At 42.0% G+C, this 19,480-nt stretch overlaps 1 protein-coding gene across 3 annotated transcripts in view; it reads left to right on the top strand.

Moving 5' to 3' along the window:
* Positions 1-19,480, top strand: part of WDR75 (WD repeat domain 75) — a 400,614-nt gene that overhangs the window by 248,295 nt on the left and 132,839 nt on the right. For all 3 annotated transcript variants that reach the window (XM_056534259.1, XM_056534260.1, XM_056534261.1), the window contains one exon: positions 7,515-7,609. In XM_056534259.1, coding sequence (XP_056390234.1) covers positions 7,515-7,609 — 95 coding nt within the window. The remainder of the gene's footprint in view (positions 1-7,514; positions 7,610-19,480) is intronic.

Here is a 19,480-nt window from a genome sequence, read left to right as displayed (position 1 = left end):
ATGTATATATATATATATATATATATATATATATATATATATATGTATGTATATAGTTATAATAAATGTATCTTTGAAAGAATTTATTGTTGCCTGCTGGCGAGACACCTACAAGAAGACAAAATCCTCCCCATATCTTCACTAAACAGGAAAGGTATACAAGCCTTTAAGCGTGATGCAGCCTGGACAGAGAAATTAACATTTTCACTTGGGTAAGGAGAGTTTGGAGGATAGGGACACTGCATTTTCAACACCCCTATCTGATAGGCCAAGGTTGTAGGGCTGGATGGTGGGAACTACACGTTAAGATAATGTTGCTGTAAATTTCTAAAGAAAGCATCACAGGGCAGGTCAAAATCAGTCTACAGCTATGCAAATGATTTCAGTATGTTTTGGGAATAAACATGCTCCAAAGTGGTCAGACCTGTGCTTATCCAAAATTGAGGCAAACTGGAGAGATGGGGAGGTTTAGAGTTGTACCATAAAGCAGATGTCAGTAAAGTCATAGCTTCCATATTTGAATTTCGTGCCTGTGCCACAGATTGACTCCTTAAACCTAGGGAAAACAGTCTGTACTCACACAAAGTAAAGGGTAGAATGACATTCAGTCAAAGCTAAAGTTTTGTAGATTTATGAAGCCTGCCAGCGCAAGTGGTGAAGAGCCCTAAACTGATTTATATCACACATATGGAGGTAGAGGTAGTATGTAAGAGGCTAGATGCAATGTTGCCTCCTGATTAACATATATGCCCAGACACTTAAATGTAAAAGCCACAGGGAGACCACACATGACTATGGCCCAATCCTTCTGAAAGAGAGTATACAGATTTTGACCAATTGATCTGAAGCCCTGAAGTTGTCACATTGGGGAGGGTAGAGTCGAGACCTAAATAACAAGATCATCCGCATACAATCCAGTTCTATCCTATCTAGAATTATTCCTTTGTATAGAGGATCCTGTCGTATCAACAGGGTCAGGGGCTCCTCTGCAAACTGCGGCTACAGAGGGCACCCCTGCCTCGTGTCTGTATCCAGGGAGAACAAAGGAGAGCAAACCCCATTAACCATGTTTCTGTATAAAGTGGACACCTGCCGGATGAAATTGGTCCTGAATCCAAGGCGTCTAAGAATTTCAAAGAGATACTCACTTCTCTGAGTCATAGGTCTTGGCTGCCTTCGATGCAGCCAAGGCCCAGTCCCCCCCCAAGAAATGTGCGCACCTGAATTGCCACCTATACCCTTCTAATGTTCTAAGTGGACTTTCTAAGCATGAAACTGGATGATAGGAGTTAAGCCAGTTAACCAACACTTTTTTCTTACAATTTCATACAAATTTATAACAAATGGACCATTAAGAGCCATGCTCCAAAGGATCGTTGTCCGGCTTCGAAAGAACCACTATAGTTGCCTCAGAGTACCGTATTTATCGGCGTATAACATGCACATTTAAAACTTAAATTTAAGGCAAAACCCTACCTACATGTTATACGCTGATAAATGTGCTGGTCACTAATTTAAAGTGGCCGTAGCGCCAGCTGCTTGTTAAAGTTCAGCAGCCCGGCCGTCACCACTTTAAAACAGTAACATGACGTCTCGTGATGAGCTTCTCTGCGTGACGTCAGAGAGTGCCACTCGTCTTTCCCTGCAGCTTCCGCTGGTGACTGTTCTAAAGTGGCTGCAGCTGGGCTTCTGAACTTTAACAAGCAGCCGGCGCTGCGACCACTCTTACCAGCGGCAGCTGCAGGGAATGACGATCAGGTAGAGGGCAGGTTTCCTTCCTTTTTGTATGTTTTTTATTTAAATTTTTTTAAATATTGGTCTCATCCCAAACACATGACTCGTGTTCCTAAATTTGGGGGCATGGCTGACGGTGCTCAATTTTTTTCCGCAGGCAGCTTCTGGTCCTTTGAACCCACTGGGCCCAGCCCACCAGTGCTTTATTAAATGGCCACTGTCAGAAACAAAAACTTTTTATATGTTTTACATCTTGGCAAAACATTAACCTTTCTAATATACTTGATAAGAAAAATGCATTTCCTTTTTATAGAAATCATGGCTGAGTCCAATCTGAAGCACAGGCATGGACAAAGTCCAGTAAGTGAGGGTGGGCTAGCACACCTCTGTGTTCTCCCCTGTCTGATAGTACTCCTCTGTGTTCTCCCCTGTCTGATAGTACTCCTCTGTGCTCTGAGTACAGAGGAGTGATAGCCCACCCTTAATACTGGACTTTGTCCTGTGATTCAACTTGGACAAAGCTATGATATGAGCCACGATTTCTATAAAAAGGAAATAACATTTTCTTATGAAGTATATTAGCAAGGTTCATTTTTTGGCTAGATGTGCAACATATAAAAAGTTTTTGACTCTGACAGTGCCTATTTAAGCATTTCTTCTATCCAGCAATTTGTCCAATAGAAGTACTGTCCATGGTCTTGACAGTATTTAATTCAGTTCACTTTAAGTCTTCGTAAACTGTTTGGACTTCCTGTGATGACCTACTGGTGTCCTATCATCAAGACTGCCTGAAATTTTTTTCCTGCACAATGTGAATTTTTGCCCATACCACAATACTGGTTGGTCCCCTCCTCCTCCCCCCCCCCCCCCCCCCTCGAAGGAGGGGATTATCCGCCGCAGCGCACTTTCCCCACATCGAGGAACTAATCATATGTGACCCGCGAGCGCTGTTCTTCTTTTCTTCCGCCTCCCAATGAATTTTCAGCTGCGCTGTCCCCACATCTGTCCCCACATCATGTCACCCGCAAGCGCTCCTATGAGTTGCGGGCCACCGGCACGAGTAATCTGTACTGTACTACAAATAACGTTGCCCGGGCTGCAAAAATAAACTTTAACTCCCCTTCTGACGTTCCCTGTCACCGGCCTCACGGTCACTCCGCTGCGGTCCGGGGGATGGGAACGTCACAGAGCCGTCAGCCTATTAAAGGCCGCAGCGATGTCCCGCCCCGGCTGATGATGGGCTGGCGGCTCTGTGACTTTCCCGTCCCAAGGAAACAACAAGAGGACCGCAGCGCAGGACAGTGAAGACGGTACCAGAGCCCGGGAAACTTTATTTGTAGTACAGTACAGACTTCTTGCGCCGGTGGCCTGCAACTCATAGCAGGATGAGCAGAATAGCACTTGCGGTGACATGATGTGGGGACAGCGCAGCTGATAATTTATTGGAGGGGGGCGTTTGAAGAGAAGCGGTGCCCAGGACACATGGGGGGAGGGGGGAAATACCGTTAAATACCGTGGAACAGCCATCACTTACAAAAATACCGTGATGCACGTGTTTGCTCATACCGCCCAGCTCTAGTAAGTATACAGAGGCACAGTTGTCAGCTGACTGGATAAGTATAGAATAGGTTACTATATAATACTGGCATTAGCTTCCTTGGTAACCTACCAGTGTCAGCTGGTAACTAGTAACCTAAAGCACAGAAGTTGCACAGACACTGTGTGGTGACCAGGACTAGAGGAGGCCCCCATGATGGAGTGGGCACTCGCCAAACACACAAGACTTAGTGACTATCATGTCAAAGAGATTCAGAGTGTAATAGTCCCCACTGCTTTATCCTTTTGCTCGGGTAACTTTAAATGTTAGTAATAAAGATGCAAGCTAAACAGAGGTTAATGTGCACAGTGCTCTAAAATCTAACTTTTTGTTGACATTTTATAAGAATGTCTAATCTGTAATTTGATGCCTTTTGGAGATTTTACCATCTTTCCTTGGCTTCTTTATGCACATTAATACAAATTTTTACCTGGGGTACCCAAACTTTTGCTCCCCACTGTATTGGGAACCCCTACCTGATCATCAGGTAGGGCTCTCCAGTAGGTAGACAGGCCCCTAGATAGGCATTACCCCATTAATGGGGGCCTATGTACCTACTGAGGAGCCCTACCAGATGTGGATCATATCTATCTGGGGGCTTGTGAGGGGTGCATGATGGGGGCATTACATGTGAGGGGGGCATTATGTGAGGGGCGCATGTTGGAGGGCATTATATGTGAGGGGCGCATGAGGTTGGCATTATATGTGAGGGGGGCATTATATGTGAGGGGCACATGAAGGGGGGGCATTATATGTGAGGGACACATGCAGCCCAGCCTCACCCAGCCTCTACCTCCAGTGGCCTCCAGATAATTTGAGCTTTAGACCCCTGATCTAGAGCATCTGTGATGACGTCACTTAACGACAATTTCAAAATGCTCTATGGCATTGACTGGCAAGGGAGGAAAGGGAGGTCAGAGCCCATCTCACAGAAGACATTATATGTCATGTCATGCGCAAAACACAGCCCATGTCCGACAAAAGAGGAGTCTGCGCCATTCAATTGAAGTCAGGAAGCCACCGCTGTAAAGTAAAGCACCAGTCACTGTTTCCGGAATTACTCTCATTCTCCCTAGCTTGCTCTTCATGTACCTGATTTTCTCCTTTAGATTCTTGTCCTTTAGAGCCAAGCTCCTACCCTCAACCTTCTGACAGAAGCCACCCTGCCCACACATGAAGGAGACCTGGACACTCTGCGCCTCTTACTAAATCTCTCTTCGGCTTCCAGTCAGGGAGGGAAGTAGAGGATCAGCTGAGAAGGGAGGAGTTCGGATCAGCCTGCTGCTTGTGTCTAAACAGCTCAGTGCTTCCCTAGCTGTCATGTTTGCATGATGAGTACCAGATCATAGGGCAAGCACAGGCTGTAAACTGCCCCCTTGAGAAGGAATGAGGTTGTGGTCGGCTTCCTGTCACAGAGGGATCCCCTGCTGAAGGTGGATTTACAGCAGAGGAGGCTGAAGGCTTGTAGGAATCTGTATAAGAAGGATCTGCTTGGTCATTAGCTATTTCAATGCTATTGGGTTCTTGGTGGACACATGCTTGTGTCAGGCAAGTGACATCAGTACCCCAATATCTGCCTGTCTGCACACCAGAACCTGCTCCTCCCTCTAGTCACCCCACCTTCCTCCTGTATACAATGGGATGGCCTAGCAGTCTGCTACCTATGACTACAGCTGTTGTGAAACATCAGGTCAATTCTTCTACTCCGTATTGGGAAACAGCGACAAATAGTGGCTTAGATGTGTCACTGCAGCCCAAAAGGAGAACTCCACCTACTTATCTTCTGATAAAGTCACACAGACAAAGATGTGATATGCACAAATTGTATCTACATTGTTTTCCCTGTGTACAATATTTTCTTGAGCGACTATATGTAATTTTCATTCCGCCTTAATTACGTTTTGCATATTTTTGACATATCACTTTCATTAAGTAACTTCATTCTTTCTTTTTGTTGTGTTCATTAGCTACGGTAGGAGATCACCACATTTTGCCAAAATATTGATAAGATGCTACATGATTTTATTTCAATCATTTAAACTTTCAACATAAAAGAAAAAAATGGCTTCTGCAAAAATTTGGGCACCCTGCAGAATTTATAGCATGCACTGCCCCCTTTGCAAAGCTGAGACCTGCCAGTGTTATAGATTGTTCTCAATCATCATCTGGGAAGACCAGGGGATGTCAATCTCAAAGGTTTTAAATGCCCAGACTCATCTGACCTTGCCCCAACAATCAGCACCATGGGTTCTTCTAAGCAGTTGTCTAGAAATCTGAAACTGAAAATAGTTGACGCTCGCAAAGCTGGAGAAGGCTATAAGACGATGGCAAAACGATTTCTGATCTCAATATCCTCTGTTCGGAATGTAATTAAGAAATGGCATCATCAGGAACAGTGGAAGTTAAAGCAAGATCTGGAAGACCAAGAAAAATATCAGACAGAACAGCTCACAAGATTGTGAGAAAAACAAATCAAAACCCATGTTTGACTGCATAATCCCTCCAGAAAGATCTGGCAGACACTGGAGTTGTGGTACACTATTCCACGATAAAGAGATACTTGTACAAATATGGTCTTCATGGAAGAGCCATCAGAAGAAAACCTCTTCTACGTCCTCACCACAAAAATCAGCATTCGAACTTTGCAAATGAACATGTAGACAAGCCTGATGCCTTTTGGAAACAAGTTCAGTGGGCCGATGAGGTTACAATTGAACTTTTTGGCCGGAATGAGCAAAGGTACATTTGGAGAAGAAGGGGAACAGAATTTAATGAAAAGAACATCTGTTAAGCATGGAGGTGGAGCAATTATGCTTTGGGGTTGTATTGCAGCCAGTGGCACAGGGAACATCTCACAAGTAGAAGGAAAATGGATTCAATAAAATGTCAGCAAATTTTGGATGCTAACTTGATGCCATCTGTGAAAAAGCTGAAGTTAAAGAGAGGATGGATTCTACAAATGGATAGTGATCCTAAACACACCTCGAAATACACAGGGGATTACGTCAAGAGGCATAAACTGAAGGTTTTGCCATGGCCTTCACAATCTCCTGACCGCAACATAATTGAAAATCTATGGATAGACTTTAAAAGAGCATTGTGTGACAGACAGTCCAGAAATCTCAAAGAACTGGAAGATTTGTAAGGTAGAATGGGCAAAGATACCTCAAACAAGAATTGAAATACTCTTGGCTGGCTACAAAAAGCGTTTACAAGCTGTGATACTTGCCAAAGGGGGCAGTACAATATATTAACTCTGCAGGGTGCCCAAACTTTTGCAGATGCCATTTTTTTTTCTCTTATTTTGAAAGTGTAAATGATGGAAATAAAATCTAACTTTGTTGACATATTATAAGAATGTCTAATCTGTAATTTGATGCATTTTTGGAGATTTTCCATCTTTCCTTGGCTTCTTTATGCATATTAATACAAATTTTTACCTGGGGTGCTCAAACTTTTGATCCACACTGTAGGTCTACAGGCCCCCAGATAGATATTACCCCTGGCAGGTAGGGCTCCTATTTAAACAATTATGCCCCCTAAGAAGATAGGTTAGCTCCTGGTGATAAGTAGGTCCTCCCTTATTAGGCAAGTAATTAGGCAAGTTAAGTTTCACAGCTACAGTACTTAATTCTCTCTGCTTCATCCTAAAATGAGGCGCCTTTGCGGGGATGCGCGTGTTAGGTGACGTCATCACATGTGGCACGCAGGACGTCCGCGTCCTGTGCTGCGGATGCGATGACATTACCAAACATATGCATCCCTCCAGGAAGGCTCGTTATAGGCTGCAGCAGGGAGGTATAGGTACAGTAGCAGTGTGTGCCGACGAGTGGGAAGTTTTCCGGCATTTAGCGCTTCTTGCCCGAAGCAGGGCTAAATGCCTGAAGAAATCACCTGCCCAATGCCTGGGCTGCAAAATTTCGTTCCGTGCGCTGCAAATGGCCCCGCGGGCCGGGAGTTTGAGACCCCTGCTTTAGATAATGGCAGCCCCTGTACAAACATTAAAGATAAATAAAATGTAAAATACATTGTACCTATAGTAAATACACAAATTAAACTAATTATATATAGCAATTTTATTAAAGTGACACATTCCCTTTAACTGCTTCTCACCTTGAAAATCTAATTTCAACAATTTTGTCCTAAAAAAGTTGTATTTTTAAATTTTTTTTTTTCTTTGTAGAAACTTATGTTTTGGAAGGATGAGTTCTTCAAAGTATCTTCTAGCCTCAACTGACAATGGATTCATAACTTGCTGGGACTTACTTACTTGTAATTGTAAGTATATTGAAAGAAAACAAATAGTAAAAAAAAAATGTGGATTGTATTGGGTTACTAAATTCTACCTTCTTGCCCAGGTATATTTCTATTAAAGGGGTTATCCAGGAAAAAACTTGAGATATATAATATATATATATAAACTGGCTCCAGAAAGTTGAACAGATTTGTAAATTACTTCTATTAAAAAAATCTTAATCCTTTCAGTACTTATGAGCTTCTGAAGTTAAGGTTGTTTTTTTCTGTCTAAGTGCTCTCTGACACGTGTCTCTGGAACCACCCAGTTTAGAAACAAATCCCCATAGCAAACCTCTTCTAAACTGGGCAGTTCCTGAGACATGTCATCAGAGAGCACTTAGACAGAAAAGAACAACCTTAACTTCAGAAGCTCATTAGTACTGTAAGGATTAAGATTTTTTAATAGAAGTAATTTACAAATCTGTTTAACTTTCTTGAGCCAGTTGATAAATAAAAAAAAATAAATAAAAAAAAATAAGGTTTTCCTGGATAACCCCTTCCCGCAGAATGACTTATATAAACATCAGGATGCTTAAACTACCTGCATAACCTGACGTTTATAGAAGTCATTCAGTTAACCCAGCGATGTGCGGCATCACAGGGGTTAACAGGCAGAAGTCCCACTGTTACCGGTGGGAGATAACTTCTGAGAGCCCCCCCGGACCATCTGTGAATGGGCCTGGTCAACGATCACTATGATTGGTCCCTGTGGACCAATCACAGTGTCTCAACTGACAGTTCAAATCCCACCCGCTGCACACCCCTAGAATTCCGGGCAGAGTGGGGGAGGATGACCACGAGAGCTGCGGGGAACCGGAGACACTTACCTGAGGACCGGCGGCAGCCAAGTGGAGGAGGCAGCATCGGCATCAGAGGCAGCAGTGAAGATCTCTGTAAAGTGATCTTCACTGCTGCTATTAGGAGTTTCAAAACTACAATGCCCAGACAGCCTTTGGCTGTCCGGGCATGCTGGAAGTTGTAGTTTTGCAACATCTGGGGGGCCACAGTTTGGAGACCACTGTGTAGAACTCTCCAATTTGTGCTCTTCCAGATGTTGCAAAACTACAACTCTCAGCATGCCCAGACAGTCCAGGCATGTTGGGAGTTGTAGTTATGCAACAGCTGGAGGCACACGGGTTGGGAAACAGAGTTAAGTAACAAACTCTGTGTTTTGCAACCAGTGTGTTTCCAGCTGTTGCAAAACTATAACCCCCAGCATGCACAGATTGCCAAAGGGCATGCTGCAAGTTGTAGTAGTAGGCCTCCAGCTGTTGCATAACCACAAGTCCCAGCATGCCCTTCTGCTGTCACTGCATGCTGAGAGTTGTTGTATTGCAACAGCTGGAGGTTTGACCCCCCCCCCCCCAAATGTGAATGTACAGGCTACATTTACGTTGGGGGGGGGGGGGGGGGCGGGGGAGTTTACTGTGAGCTTCTCACTGCAAGTTTGAGATGCAGCAAATTTTCCGCTGCAGCTCAAATTCCCTGTGGGAAACTTGCTGTGACTCCCCGCCCGTGTGAATATACCCTAAAAACACTACGCTACACTACACAAAATGAAGAGTAAAACACTACATATGCACATACCCCTACACATATGTGGACATAAATGCTCTTTGGGCGCAACAAGGCTCAGGAGTGAGAGCGCCATGTACATTTAATGTGATTTGCACATGGCTGATTGTTACAACTGTTCTGACATAAACACAAAAAAAAAACACGTTACCCCATTTTGGAACCTACACCCCTTAAGGAACGTAACAAGGGGTATAGTGAGCCTTAACTACCCACAGGGGTTTGAAGAATTTTTTTTCAAGTTGGATGTGAAAATGATTTTTATTTTTTTCACAAAAATGCTGGTGTTATCCCAAATTTTTCATTTTCACAAGGGGTAATGGAAGAAATGCAGTTACAAATGTTGGTGGGCTTTTTCCCGGAGTAAGAAGTGGATGTAAAGTGCTCTGCTGGCGCACTACAGGGCTCAGAAGAGAAGGAGCGCCATTGGGCTTTTGGAGAGAGAATTTGTCTGGAATTGAAGGCCATGTGCATTTAAAAAGCCCCCATGGGGCCAGTACGGTAGAACCCCTCCCCCACATGTGACCCCATTTTGGAAACTACACCCCTCACAGAAGAATGTAATAAGGGGTGCAGTGAGTATTTACACCCCACAGTTTTTTTTAACGGTGATCCGTGAAAATGAAAAAATGTAATTTTTCATTTGCACAGCCAACTGTTCCAAAAGTCTGTTAAAGCCAGTGGGGTGTAAATGCTCACTACACCCCTTATTACATTCTGTGAGCATGTTCTGGTAGCATGGGGGCTTTGTAAATGCACATGGCCCCTTACTTCCATTCCTAACAAATTCTCTCTCCAAAAGCTCCTTCTCTTCCTAGCATTGTTGTTAGCCTGCAGAGCACTTTACATCCACACATGGGGTATTTCCATACTCAGAAATTTTGGGGGGAATTTTCTCCTATAACCTCTTGTAAAAATAGTAAATTTTGGGGGGGAAAACAGCATTTTAGTGGAAAAAAAAAAGTTTATTTACATATCCGACTTTAACGAAAAGTCGTCAAACACCTGTGGAGTGTTAAGGCTCACTGTACCCCTTGTGATGTGCCTTGAGGGGTGTAGTTTGTTTTTTGCTGTTCTGGCACCATAGGGGCTTCTTAAATGTGACATGCAAAAAACAAAAAACCATTTCGGCTAAATTTGCTTTCAAAAAGCCAAATGTGGCTCCTTCTCTTCTTCCATACTCAGAAGAAATGGGGTTACAATTTTTGGGGGGCATTTTCTCCTAATACCTCTTGTAAAAATTGTAAATTTGGATAAAAAACTGCATTTTAGCGAAATAATTTTTTTAAATTTTATTTACATCAGACTTTAACGAAAAGTCTTCAAACACCTGTGGGACGTTGTTGCACACTGTGCACTAACTGTGCGCCTTGAGGTTGTTGTTTCCAAAATAGTATGCCATGTGTTATTTACTTATTTTTTTGCTGTTATGGAACCATAGGGGCTTCCTAAATTCGACATGCTGCCTAAAAAACATTTCAGCAAAATTCACTCTCCAAAATCCCATTGTTGCTCCTTCGCTTCTGAGCCCTCTAGTGCACCCACCAGAGCACTTTAAGTTCACATATGAGGTATTTCCTTACTCGAGAGACATGGGGTTACACATTTTAAATGGCATTTTCTCCTTTTAGCTATTGTAAAAATTCAAAAACTGGGTCTACAAGAACAGGTTAGTGTAAAAAATTTAGATTTTGAATTTTCTCCTTCACTTTGCTGCTATTCCTGTGAAACACCTAAACAAACAAACATTCTGAATGTCATTTTGGATACTTTGAGGGGTGCAGTTTTTATAATGGGGTAATTCATGGGGTATTTCTAATATGAAGACGGCTCAAATCCACTTCAAAAACTGGTCCCTGAAAAATTCCCATTTTTGAAAACTTTTTGTTAAACATTGCAAAATTGCTGCGGAACTTTGGAGCCCTCTGTTGTCTTCCAAAAGTAAAAACATGTCAACTTTATGATGCAAACCTAAAGTACTCATATTGTATATGTGAATAAATATATCATTTATTTGGAATGTCTATTTTCCTCACAAGCAGAGAGCTTCAAAGTTAAAAAAATGCAAAAGTTTCACATTTTTCATGACCTTTTTTAGTTTTTCACCAAGACATGATGCAAGTATCGACGAAAATGTACCACTATGATAACGTAGAATGTCACAAAAAACTATCTCTGAATCAAATTCTTAAGTAAAAGCATCCCAGAGTTAATGCTTAAAGTGACAGTGGTCAGATGTGCAAAAGATGCTCTGGTCCTTAAGGTCAAAATGGGCTTGGTCCTTAAGGGGTTAAGGCATGGAGATTTCTATAACGGTGAATGGGAACAGATGTTGACAATGATATTTGAGTGTAAACTTTAGTTATAACTTTACTGAACTACAGTAAATGCGGTGTACCCTGTTCCCCAGACAGGAGCAGCTCAATTGAAGAATCGACCATGCAAAAGAACCTCCTGAGAGTGACTGAGCTTTATGTTCACTAACCCATGATTTACATCAAAGTGCTCACCTCCATTGGTCATGGTGGTAGATAATTACTACTACAAGGAATCCCTAGCCTTGTACTCTGACTGCTCTAGGTCTTACCAGGGACAACAATGTCTCTGTGGGTCATTATTCGGTCTATTGTTACCTTTCATTAGATCTTGCTCTCGCCAATAGTGTCCTCGGAAATGAACAGAATGCCTAGATGATGCAGCGTAAGGGTAGTCTTTGTCACCAGAAAAATAAACCACAACATATTTGACAGTTCTAGGTTTGTTTGCAGTAAGGACAATGGGGGAGATTTATCATTGTCCATTGTAGACACAGATCTACCCCTTTACACTGCTTGTCTAATTTACACTCTTGCTCAGAATTTACAAAGACTGTGCACTCCGTTGATAAATCTTGTGCAAATATTAGGGCTGCAACGATTAATTGTTGTAATCGATTAAAATCCTTAACTGGATTCGTTGTCGACGAATCCCCTTATCGAATAATCGCCTGATTTGTTGTCTGCCGTCAGTGGCGGCAGTGAATGAACGAATGAAGCAGACATGTCTCCGCCACTGCCCTGCTTCAAGTGCAATCAGCGCACCGCCAGGACATGTATATTCTCTGCTGCTCATCTCCGTCGGGTACAGAGATGAGCAGCAGAGAATAGACATGTCCCGGTGGTGCGCTAGGAGCAAGGCAGCAATGGAGACATGTCAGGCGGCAGCAGGCCCCCCTTTAGACTGCAGCCCCCACCCTTGTAGACAGCTCACCTACAGTTGTCCTTTGTCGGGTGCTTCCGCTCCGCTGCCCCATTCTCCCGTCCGCTTCACGTTGTCCTATGGAGGACCATGTGACATACACGTCACTCCACCTCCTCCCCTGCGCCCGGCGTAACGTTACGGAGGAAGCAGAGTGACGTGTGTGTCTCATGGTCCTCCATAGCACAACGTGATGCGGACGGTAGAACTGTGCAGCGGAACGTCAGCCCCCAGGTGAGCTGTCTACAAGGGTGGGGGCCCTGCTGTCTAAATAAGGCCCTTCTGTCTAAAGGAGGGCCCTGCGGTCTAAAGGATGGTCAGATGTGCAAAAAAAGGCCTGGTCCTACACTGAAAATTGGCTGGGTCCTTAAGGGGTTAAAGGGGTACTCCGGTGGAAAACTTTTTTTTTTTTTTTTTATTAAGTCAACTGGTGCCAGGAAGTTAAACAGATTTGTAAATTACTTCTATTAAAAAATCTTAATCCTACAGTACTTATTAGCTGCTGAATACTACAGAGGAAATTTTCTTTTTGGAACACAGTCCTCTCTTCTGACATCACAAGCACAGTGCTCTCTGATGACATCTCTGTCTATTTTAGGAACTGCCCAGAGCAGCATATGTTTGCTATGGGGATTTTCTCCTACTATGGACAGTTCTTAAAATGGACAGATGTCAGCAGAGAGCACTGTGCCCGTGATTCAGCAGAGAGTTCTGTGTTCCAAAATGAAAATAATTTCCTCTGTAGTATTCAGCAGCTGGAAGTATTACATTTTTTAATAGAAGTAATTTACTAATCTGTTTTTTCTGACACCAGTTGATTGAAAAAAAAAAGTTTTCCACCAGAGTACCACTTTAAGGCCAAAATGGTCTGAGTCCTTAAGGGGTTAATGTTTTTTTTTTTTTTGTTTAAAAAAGCTGCCACAAGGTGTCTTCCTACTTGTCCAGAGCACATCTCCCACCTCCCCCCATCTCTTGAACAGACTTTGGACTCCTGCTGGCCTGACAGAAGTCCAAAATCAGGAAATGCAGTCTGGAGTGCTGAGGGGGTTGTGTGCAGCCTTAGCCAATCATAGCTCATGAACTGCTCTGGGCTGTGAGTAGCAATGTAAGGGAGAAAGTTCTCCCCTGTATGGCTTCAGATGATGTCATGTCTGCTGGGTAATGCCCCTTCCCAGTCTGTGAATCTGACTGAGACATGGCAGAAAATACAGAGCAATATCAGGGTAGAAAACTAAACAATAATAAAAAAATAATGGCAGGGGGTGGTTTATCATGATGGGGGCAGTGAACTGGAAGGATCATAGAAGTTAACAAGATTGTGACAGGTATTCTTTATGGGCGTATTCATATACCGTATTTATCGGCGTATAACACGCACTTTTTAGGCTAAAATTTTTAGCCTAAAGTCTGTGTGCGTGTTATACGCCGATACACCCCCAGGAAAGGCAGGGGGAGAGAGGCCGTCGCTGCCCGCTTCTCTCCCCCTGCCTTTCCTGGGGTCTAGAGCGCTGCTGTCGGCCCTTCTCACCCCCTGGTTATCGGCGCCGCTGCCCGTTCTGTCCCCCTGACTATCGGTGCCGGCGCCGATAGCAAGGGGGAGAGAAGCGGCGCCGACAGCCAGGAGGAGAGAAGGGGCAGCGGCACCCATTGCCGGCGCCGCTGCCCCGTTGCCTCCCCCCATCCCCGGTGGCATAATTACCAGAGTTGGGTCCGCGCTGCTGCAGGCCTCCGTCGTGCGTCCCCGGCGTCATTGCTATGCGCTGAACGGCGCGGTGCATGACGTCAGTGCGCCGCGCCGTGCATAGCAACGACGCTGGGGACGCACGACTGAGGCCTCTCTCTCTCTCCTTTCTCTCTCTTTCTCTCCTTTCTTTCTCTCTCCTTTCTTTCTCTCTCTCTCTCTCTCTCTCTCTCTCTCTCTCTCTCTCTCTCTCTCCTTTCTTTCTCTCTCTCTCCTTTCTTTCTCTCTCTCTCTCCCTCTCTCTCCCCCCCCTCTCTCTCTCTCTCTCTCTCTCTCTCTCTCTCTCTCTCTCTCTCTCTCTCTCTTCTCTCTCTCTCTCTCTCTCTCTCTCTCTCCTTCTCTCTCTCTCTCTCTCCTTCTTCTCTCTCTCTCTCTCCCTCTCTCTCCTTCTCTCTCTCTCTCTCTCTCTCTCTCTCTCTCCTTCTCTCTCTCTCTCTCTCCTTCTCTCTCTCTCTCTCTCCTTCTCTCTCTCTCTCTCTCCTTCTCTCTCTATCTCTCTCTCTATATCTCTCTCTCTCTCTCTCTCTCTCTCTCTCTCTCGCTATATATATATATATATATATATATATATATATATATCTCTATCTCTCTCTCTCTATATCTCTCTCTCTCTCTCTCTCTCTATATATATATATATATATATATATATATATCTATCTATCTATCTCTCTCTATATCTCTCTCTCTATATCTCTCTCTCTCTCTCTCTCTCTCTCTCTCTCTCTCTCTCTCTCTCTATATATATATATATATATATATATATATATATATATATATCTCTCTCTCTCTCTCTCTCTCTCTCTCTCTCTCTCTCTCTCTATATATATCTATATATATATATATATATATAATCTGTCTCTCTCTCTCTCTCTCTCTCTCTCTATCTATCTATCTATATCTATATCTATATCTATATATATATATATATATATATATATATAAGCCAAAAAAAGTATTGCAGCACTACTCAGCCTCAATGTGTGGGTGCCAGCGTCCAAAAAACTTCTTGACCAAAAGTCCTCAGTTTAAATAGGATCCAACAATAACGCAGCACTCCAAAGAACGGTGAAAAAAGTGTTGATTTATTCCTGTCACATCAGTACAAGCAACGTTTCTGCTCCTATGGAGCCATTTTCAAGCTTAGTGTCACATCAGTAGGGGGTTTAAATACCCATGTGCATTAAACATCATACAAATTTCAATTAAGTGCTCATTACATAAAAACATTAAAATTTTATAAACAGTGTGTACATACATCTCCCATTGTGTATATATCATAGATCTTCAGTGCATATTTCATATATTAAAGTGCAAATTAGTGCATATTAGTGCATATAAGTGTTTTAAAACATAGCAGCGCTCGAAATTGAATGCTCCACTAACATTATGTTGATACATAGCAGCTGTATGATATAATTATACATATATATATATAATGAAATGGGGAGTTTGACTCTTACCCGCTCTGTACTTGTTTAATGGCGTCCAGTGGCGTGGGTGAAAACACCACTGCGCCTGTGCAGGAAGCGGTCCCAGTCCAGAGCTGTCGCGCGAACAAGTCACGTGACTAACCCCGGGTCATGTGATCACTTCCGCATACTACTGCACTGAAAGCGTCGCCCGTTGTCCTGGTTACCACCTGTGCTGATCAGCCCTGGTGTAAAGCAGAAAACAGGCGCAGCGGATGTTATAAAGATATATGCCAGACCTGAATACAAATTATTCCATAAGGGCTTGTGATGTATACTTATTATTAACCGAATCTTATATACATAGTGCATGAAGGTCAGTTCGTTAACCAACAAGGGTATAGGATAAAGAAAATAAAGAATATATATATATAAAAAAAAATTATAAATAAAAAAATTACAAAAAATAATAAAAAATAAATAAATAAAAAAATAAATAAAAATTTAAAAATTAAATTTTTATAATAAAAAAATACATAAAGAAAGATAAATAAATAAAAAAATGAAATTTTTTTTTTTATAAATAAATATCACTCCTTATTTATAAGGATCCCTTCTTTTTTAGGACAATTTTGTACCCAGACACACCTTACATTTACATCTCAGAACCGCTCCTCTTATGTAGGACTTTCATCCCTCAGAGTCATCTCTGATCTCCAAAGGGATGTCTGTCACCGGGGGACAGTGACATTGGGATTGTAGGGTCCCAACATGTCTCCGTCTACCCACCTACATCTTGATTGGAGCTTCTCTGCTATCATAGCAGCATCAGTCACACTCAATGTGGTCTGGGTTGTCCATTGATGGTATATGAATAAAAAAGAAATAATAAAAAGACAAAGTATAAAAAAAAGGAAATAAAAAAGAAAGAAAGAAGAAAAAAGAAAAGAGATTTGGAAAAAATAAAGAAATAAAGAAAATAAATGTGTGTTGAGACAGAGTCACCCACCAACTGTATAGGGGGACTCTCTCTCAATTACACATCAAACTGTTGGAGAGGGGAACCGACATGTATGCACACTGAACCAATTCAAATTCTATAATACCATATTATATTCAAGAAAGGCACATATTCTAAGCATAACTCTTGAAGTTTATTGATCTCTAGAATAACGCCATACAGATGATCTACACAGAGCAGGTAATGTCTTCTCCTTGATGTTTCATCTTGAATTAAATCTATAAGAATAAACAAACAGAAAAAATTATAAAAATAATATCCACATTATACATAGTACCCTATCCAATACTGTGTGTAACCGCCTTAGGATTCAGAGTCAAAACTCTGTGGAACCTCTGGTTATGCACTCTCTGCCATATTCTAAATAATGTTAAAATCTACATTTAAGCCCTTTGGTCTTAGTGAATCCAACTTATGAATCCACCACATTTCTCTCCTTTTCAATAATGCCAGTCTATCACCCCCTCTTGTTGGTGCTGGTACAAAGTCAATCGCCATAAATTTCAAGTCCTTCTCGGAATGTTTACACTCAATAAAATGTTTAGAAACTGGTAAATCAACTTTACCTTTCCTTATGCTATACCTGTGATTGTTAATTCTAACTTTTAAGCTCCATGTGGTCTGTCCCACGTATAACTTCTTGCATGGGCACATAAGAATATATATGACCCATGTAGAGTCACACGTGAGGAAATACCTACATGTATGTACTTGTTGGGTTACTGGATGTATAAATGTAGATCCTTTCATCATCTGATTACAATTTATACAGGACAGGCAAGGGTATGATCCCATCCTCCTAGGGGTCAAAAATGTCTGCCCTGTTTTTTTCTCCGGTATGACTTCTGTTTTAACCAATTTGTCCTTGATGTTCTGGCCTCTCCTATAGGACATGAGTGGACCAACTGAAAATTCATCAATCTCCTTGAAGCTGTTTCTCAATATAAACCAATGTTTATTCAATATTTTTGCAATCTGTCCACTCATGTCATGATAGGTAGAGGTAAAGGGAATACATTTGTTCTCAATTCTTGGTTTTTTCAACAATGTGGATTCTCTATCTAGAGTCTCCACCGTCTGTCTATGCTGATCCACCACCCTCCTCGGGTATCCTCTCACCAGGAAATTATTTGTCATGGTTTCAAGAGATTGTTTTAAAGCATCTTCATTATCCACCACCCTTCTTGCCCTCAGCATTTGGCTGTAGGGCAATGATTTTATCATACTCCTAGGGTGGTGGCTATTGAAGTGTAGCAGTGTATTTTTGTCTGTTGGCTTTGTATATAGTTGTGTTGTCAATTTGCCACTTTCTTTCCTCACCAATACATCCAAAAAACTCACTTCAGAGGTAGAATGTGTCATCGTAAAGTTAATATTTGGGACCATATTGTTCAAAAATTCGTGGAATAGCTGTAACTCTTCCACTGACCCTTCCCATAGGAGGAAGATGTCGTCAATGAACCGCCACCATCCCAGACAATGTCTGAAATGGTGGGATTCATAGACGACACCCTCCTCCAGGGTAGCCACAAATAGATTCGCATACATTGGCGCCACGTTCGTCCCCATGGCGGTTCCGGTTAACTGTAAATAATATTTATCAAAAACAAAATAATTATTATTCAAAATAAGGTTCAAAAGTTGTAAAAGAAAATCCTGAACCGCCATGGGGAAGTCTGAGGGCCTCAGACTTCCCCATGGCGGTTCAGGATTTTCTTTTACAACTTTTGAACCTTATTTTGAATAATAATTTTGTTTTTGATAATAAATAATGTACAGTTAACCGGAACCGCCATGGGGACGAACGTGGCGCCAATGTATGCAAATCTATTTGGCTACCCTGGAGGAGGGTGTCGTCTATGAATCCCACCATTTCAGACATTGTCTGGGATGGTGGCAGTTCATTGATGACATCTTCCTCCTATGGGAAGGGTCAGTGGAAGAGTTACAGCTATTCCACGAATTTTTGAACAATATGGACCCAAATATTAACTTTACGATGACACATTCTACCTCTGAAGTGAGATATATATATATCTATATATATCTATATCTATTAGGGATGTAAGAAAAAATCGATTTGCGCGATTATCGCGATTTTTTGTTCCGCGATACTGAATCGATTTTAAAATTCTGAGAATCGATTTTTTTTATAAATTATTATAATTAACATTTACTGTATTTCACTCACTGAGTCACAGTCCTATTTGTCTGTCTTATTTTTTTTTATAACACTTAAACTCCTGACCACTAGTTGGCAGTGTACCTGTTATCAGCTCTGTCCCACTCGCAGGCTGCTACCACGAGACTACAGACTCAGAACAAACAGGAAGGAGAACGTACGCACTCACAGGACAACTCACGCGGGACCTTGTTCTTTCTCAGCTAGAATAAGTTTTCCCAAGCTTTTAATAGGGAATATCGCGATATATCGTGATATATCGCCAACATGACAGTATCGCGATATATTGCGATATATCGAATCGCCACCCTGGTATCGCGATTCGAATCGAATCGCCAAATTATTGGCGATTCACACCCCTAATATCTATATATATAATTTATCTATATATATATATATATATATATATATATATATATATATATCTATATCTATCTATATATTATCTATATCTATCTATCTATATAGAGAGAGCGAGAGAGAGATCTCGCAGAGTTAGCAATTTGTTTTTGTGTAAAATATATAAAAACCTTTTTTGCTTCTAGGTTGCAAATAAAACCTGAGTTATGGAACATATTCTCTGCTTATAGACACTGTGGGTATGCTCCCACTTTTTACTCACAGGCGTATTCATGACATTTTGTCAAACCCCTTTTTTATTCTGTTCAAAAAAAGTCCAAACAGAGCC

Source organism: Hyla sarda, chromosome 8 (assembly GCF_029499605.1).
Source record: "Hyla sarda isolate aHylSar1 chromosome 8, aHylSar1.hap1, whole genome shotgun sequence".
NCBI lineage: Eukaryota > Metazoa > Chordata > Amphibia > Anura > Hylidae > Hyla > Hyla sarda.
Note: the sequence above shows the minus strand (reverse complement) of the source record. Positions and strands in the feature narration are given on the sequence as shown.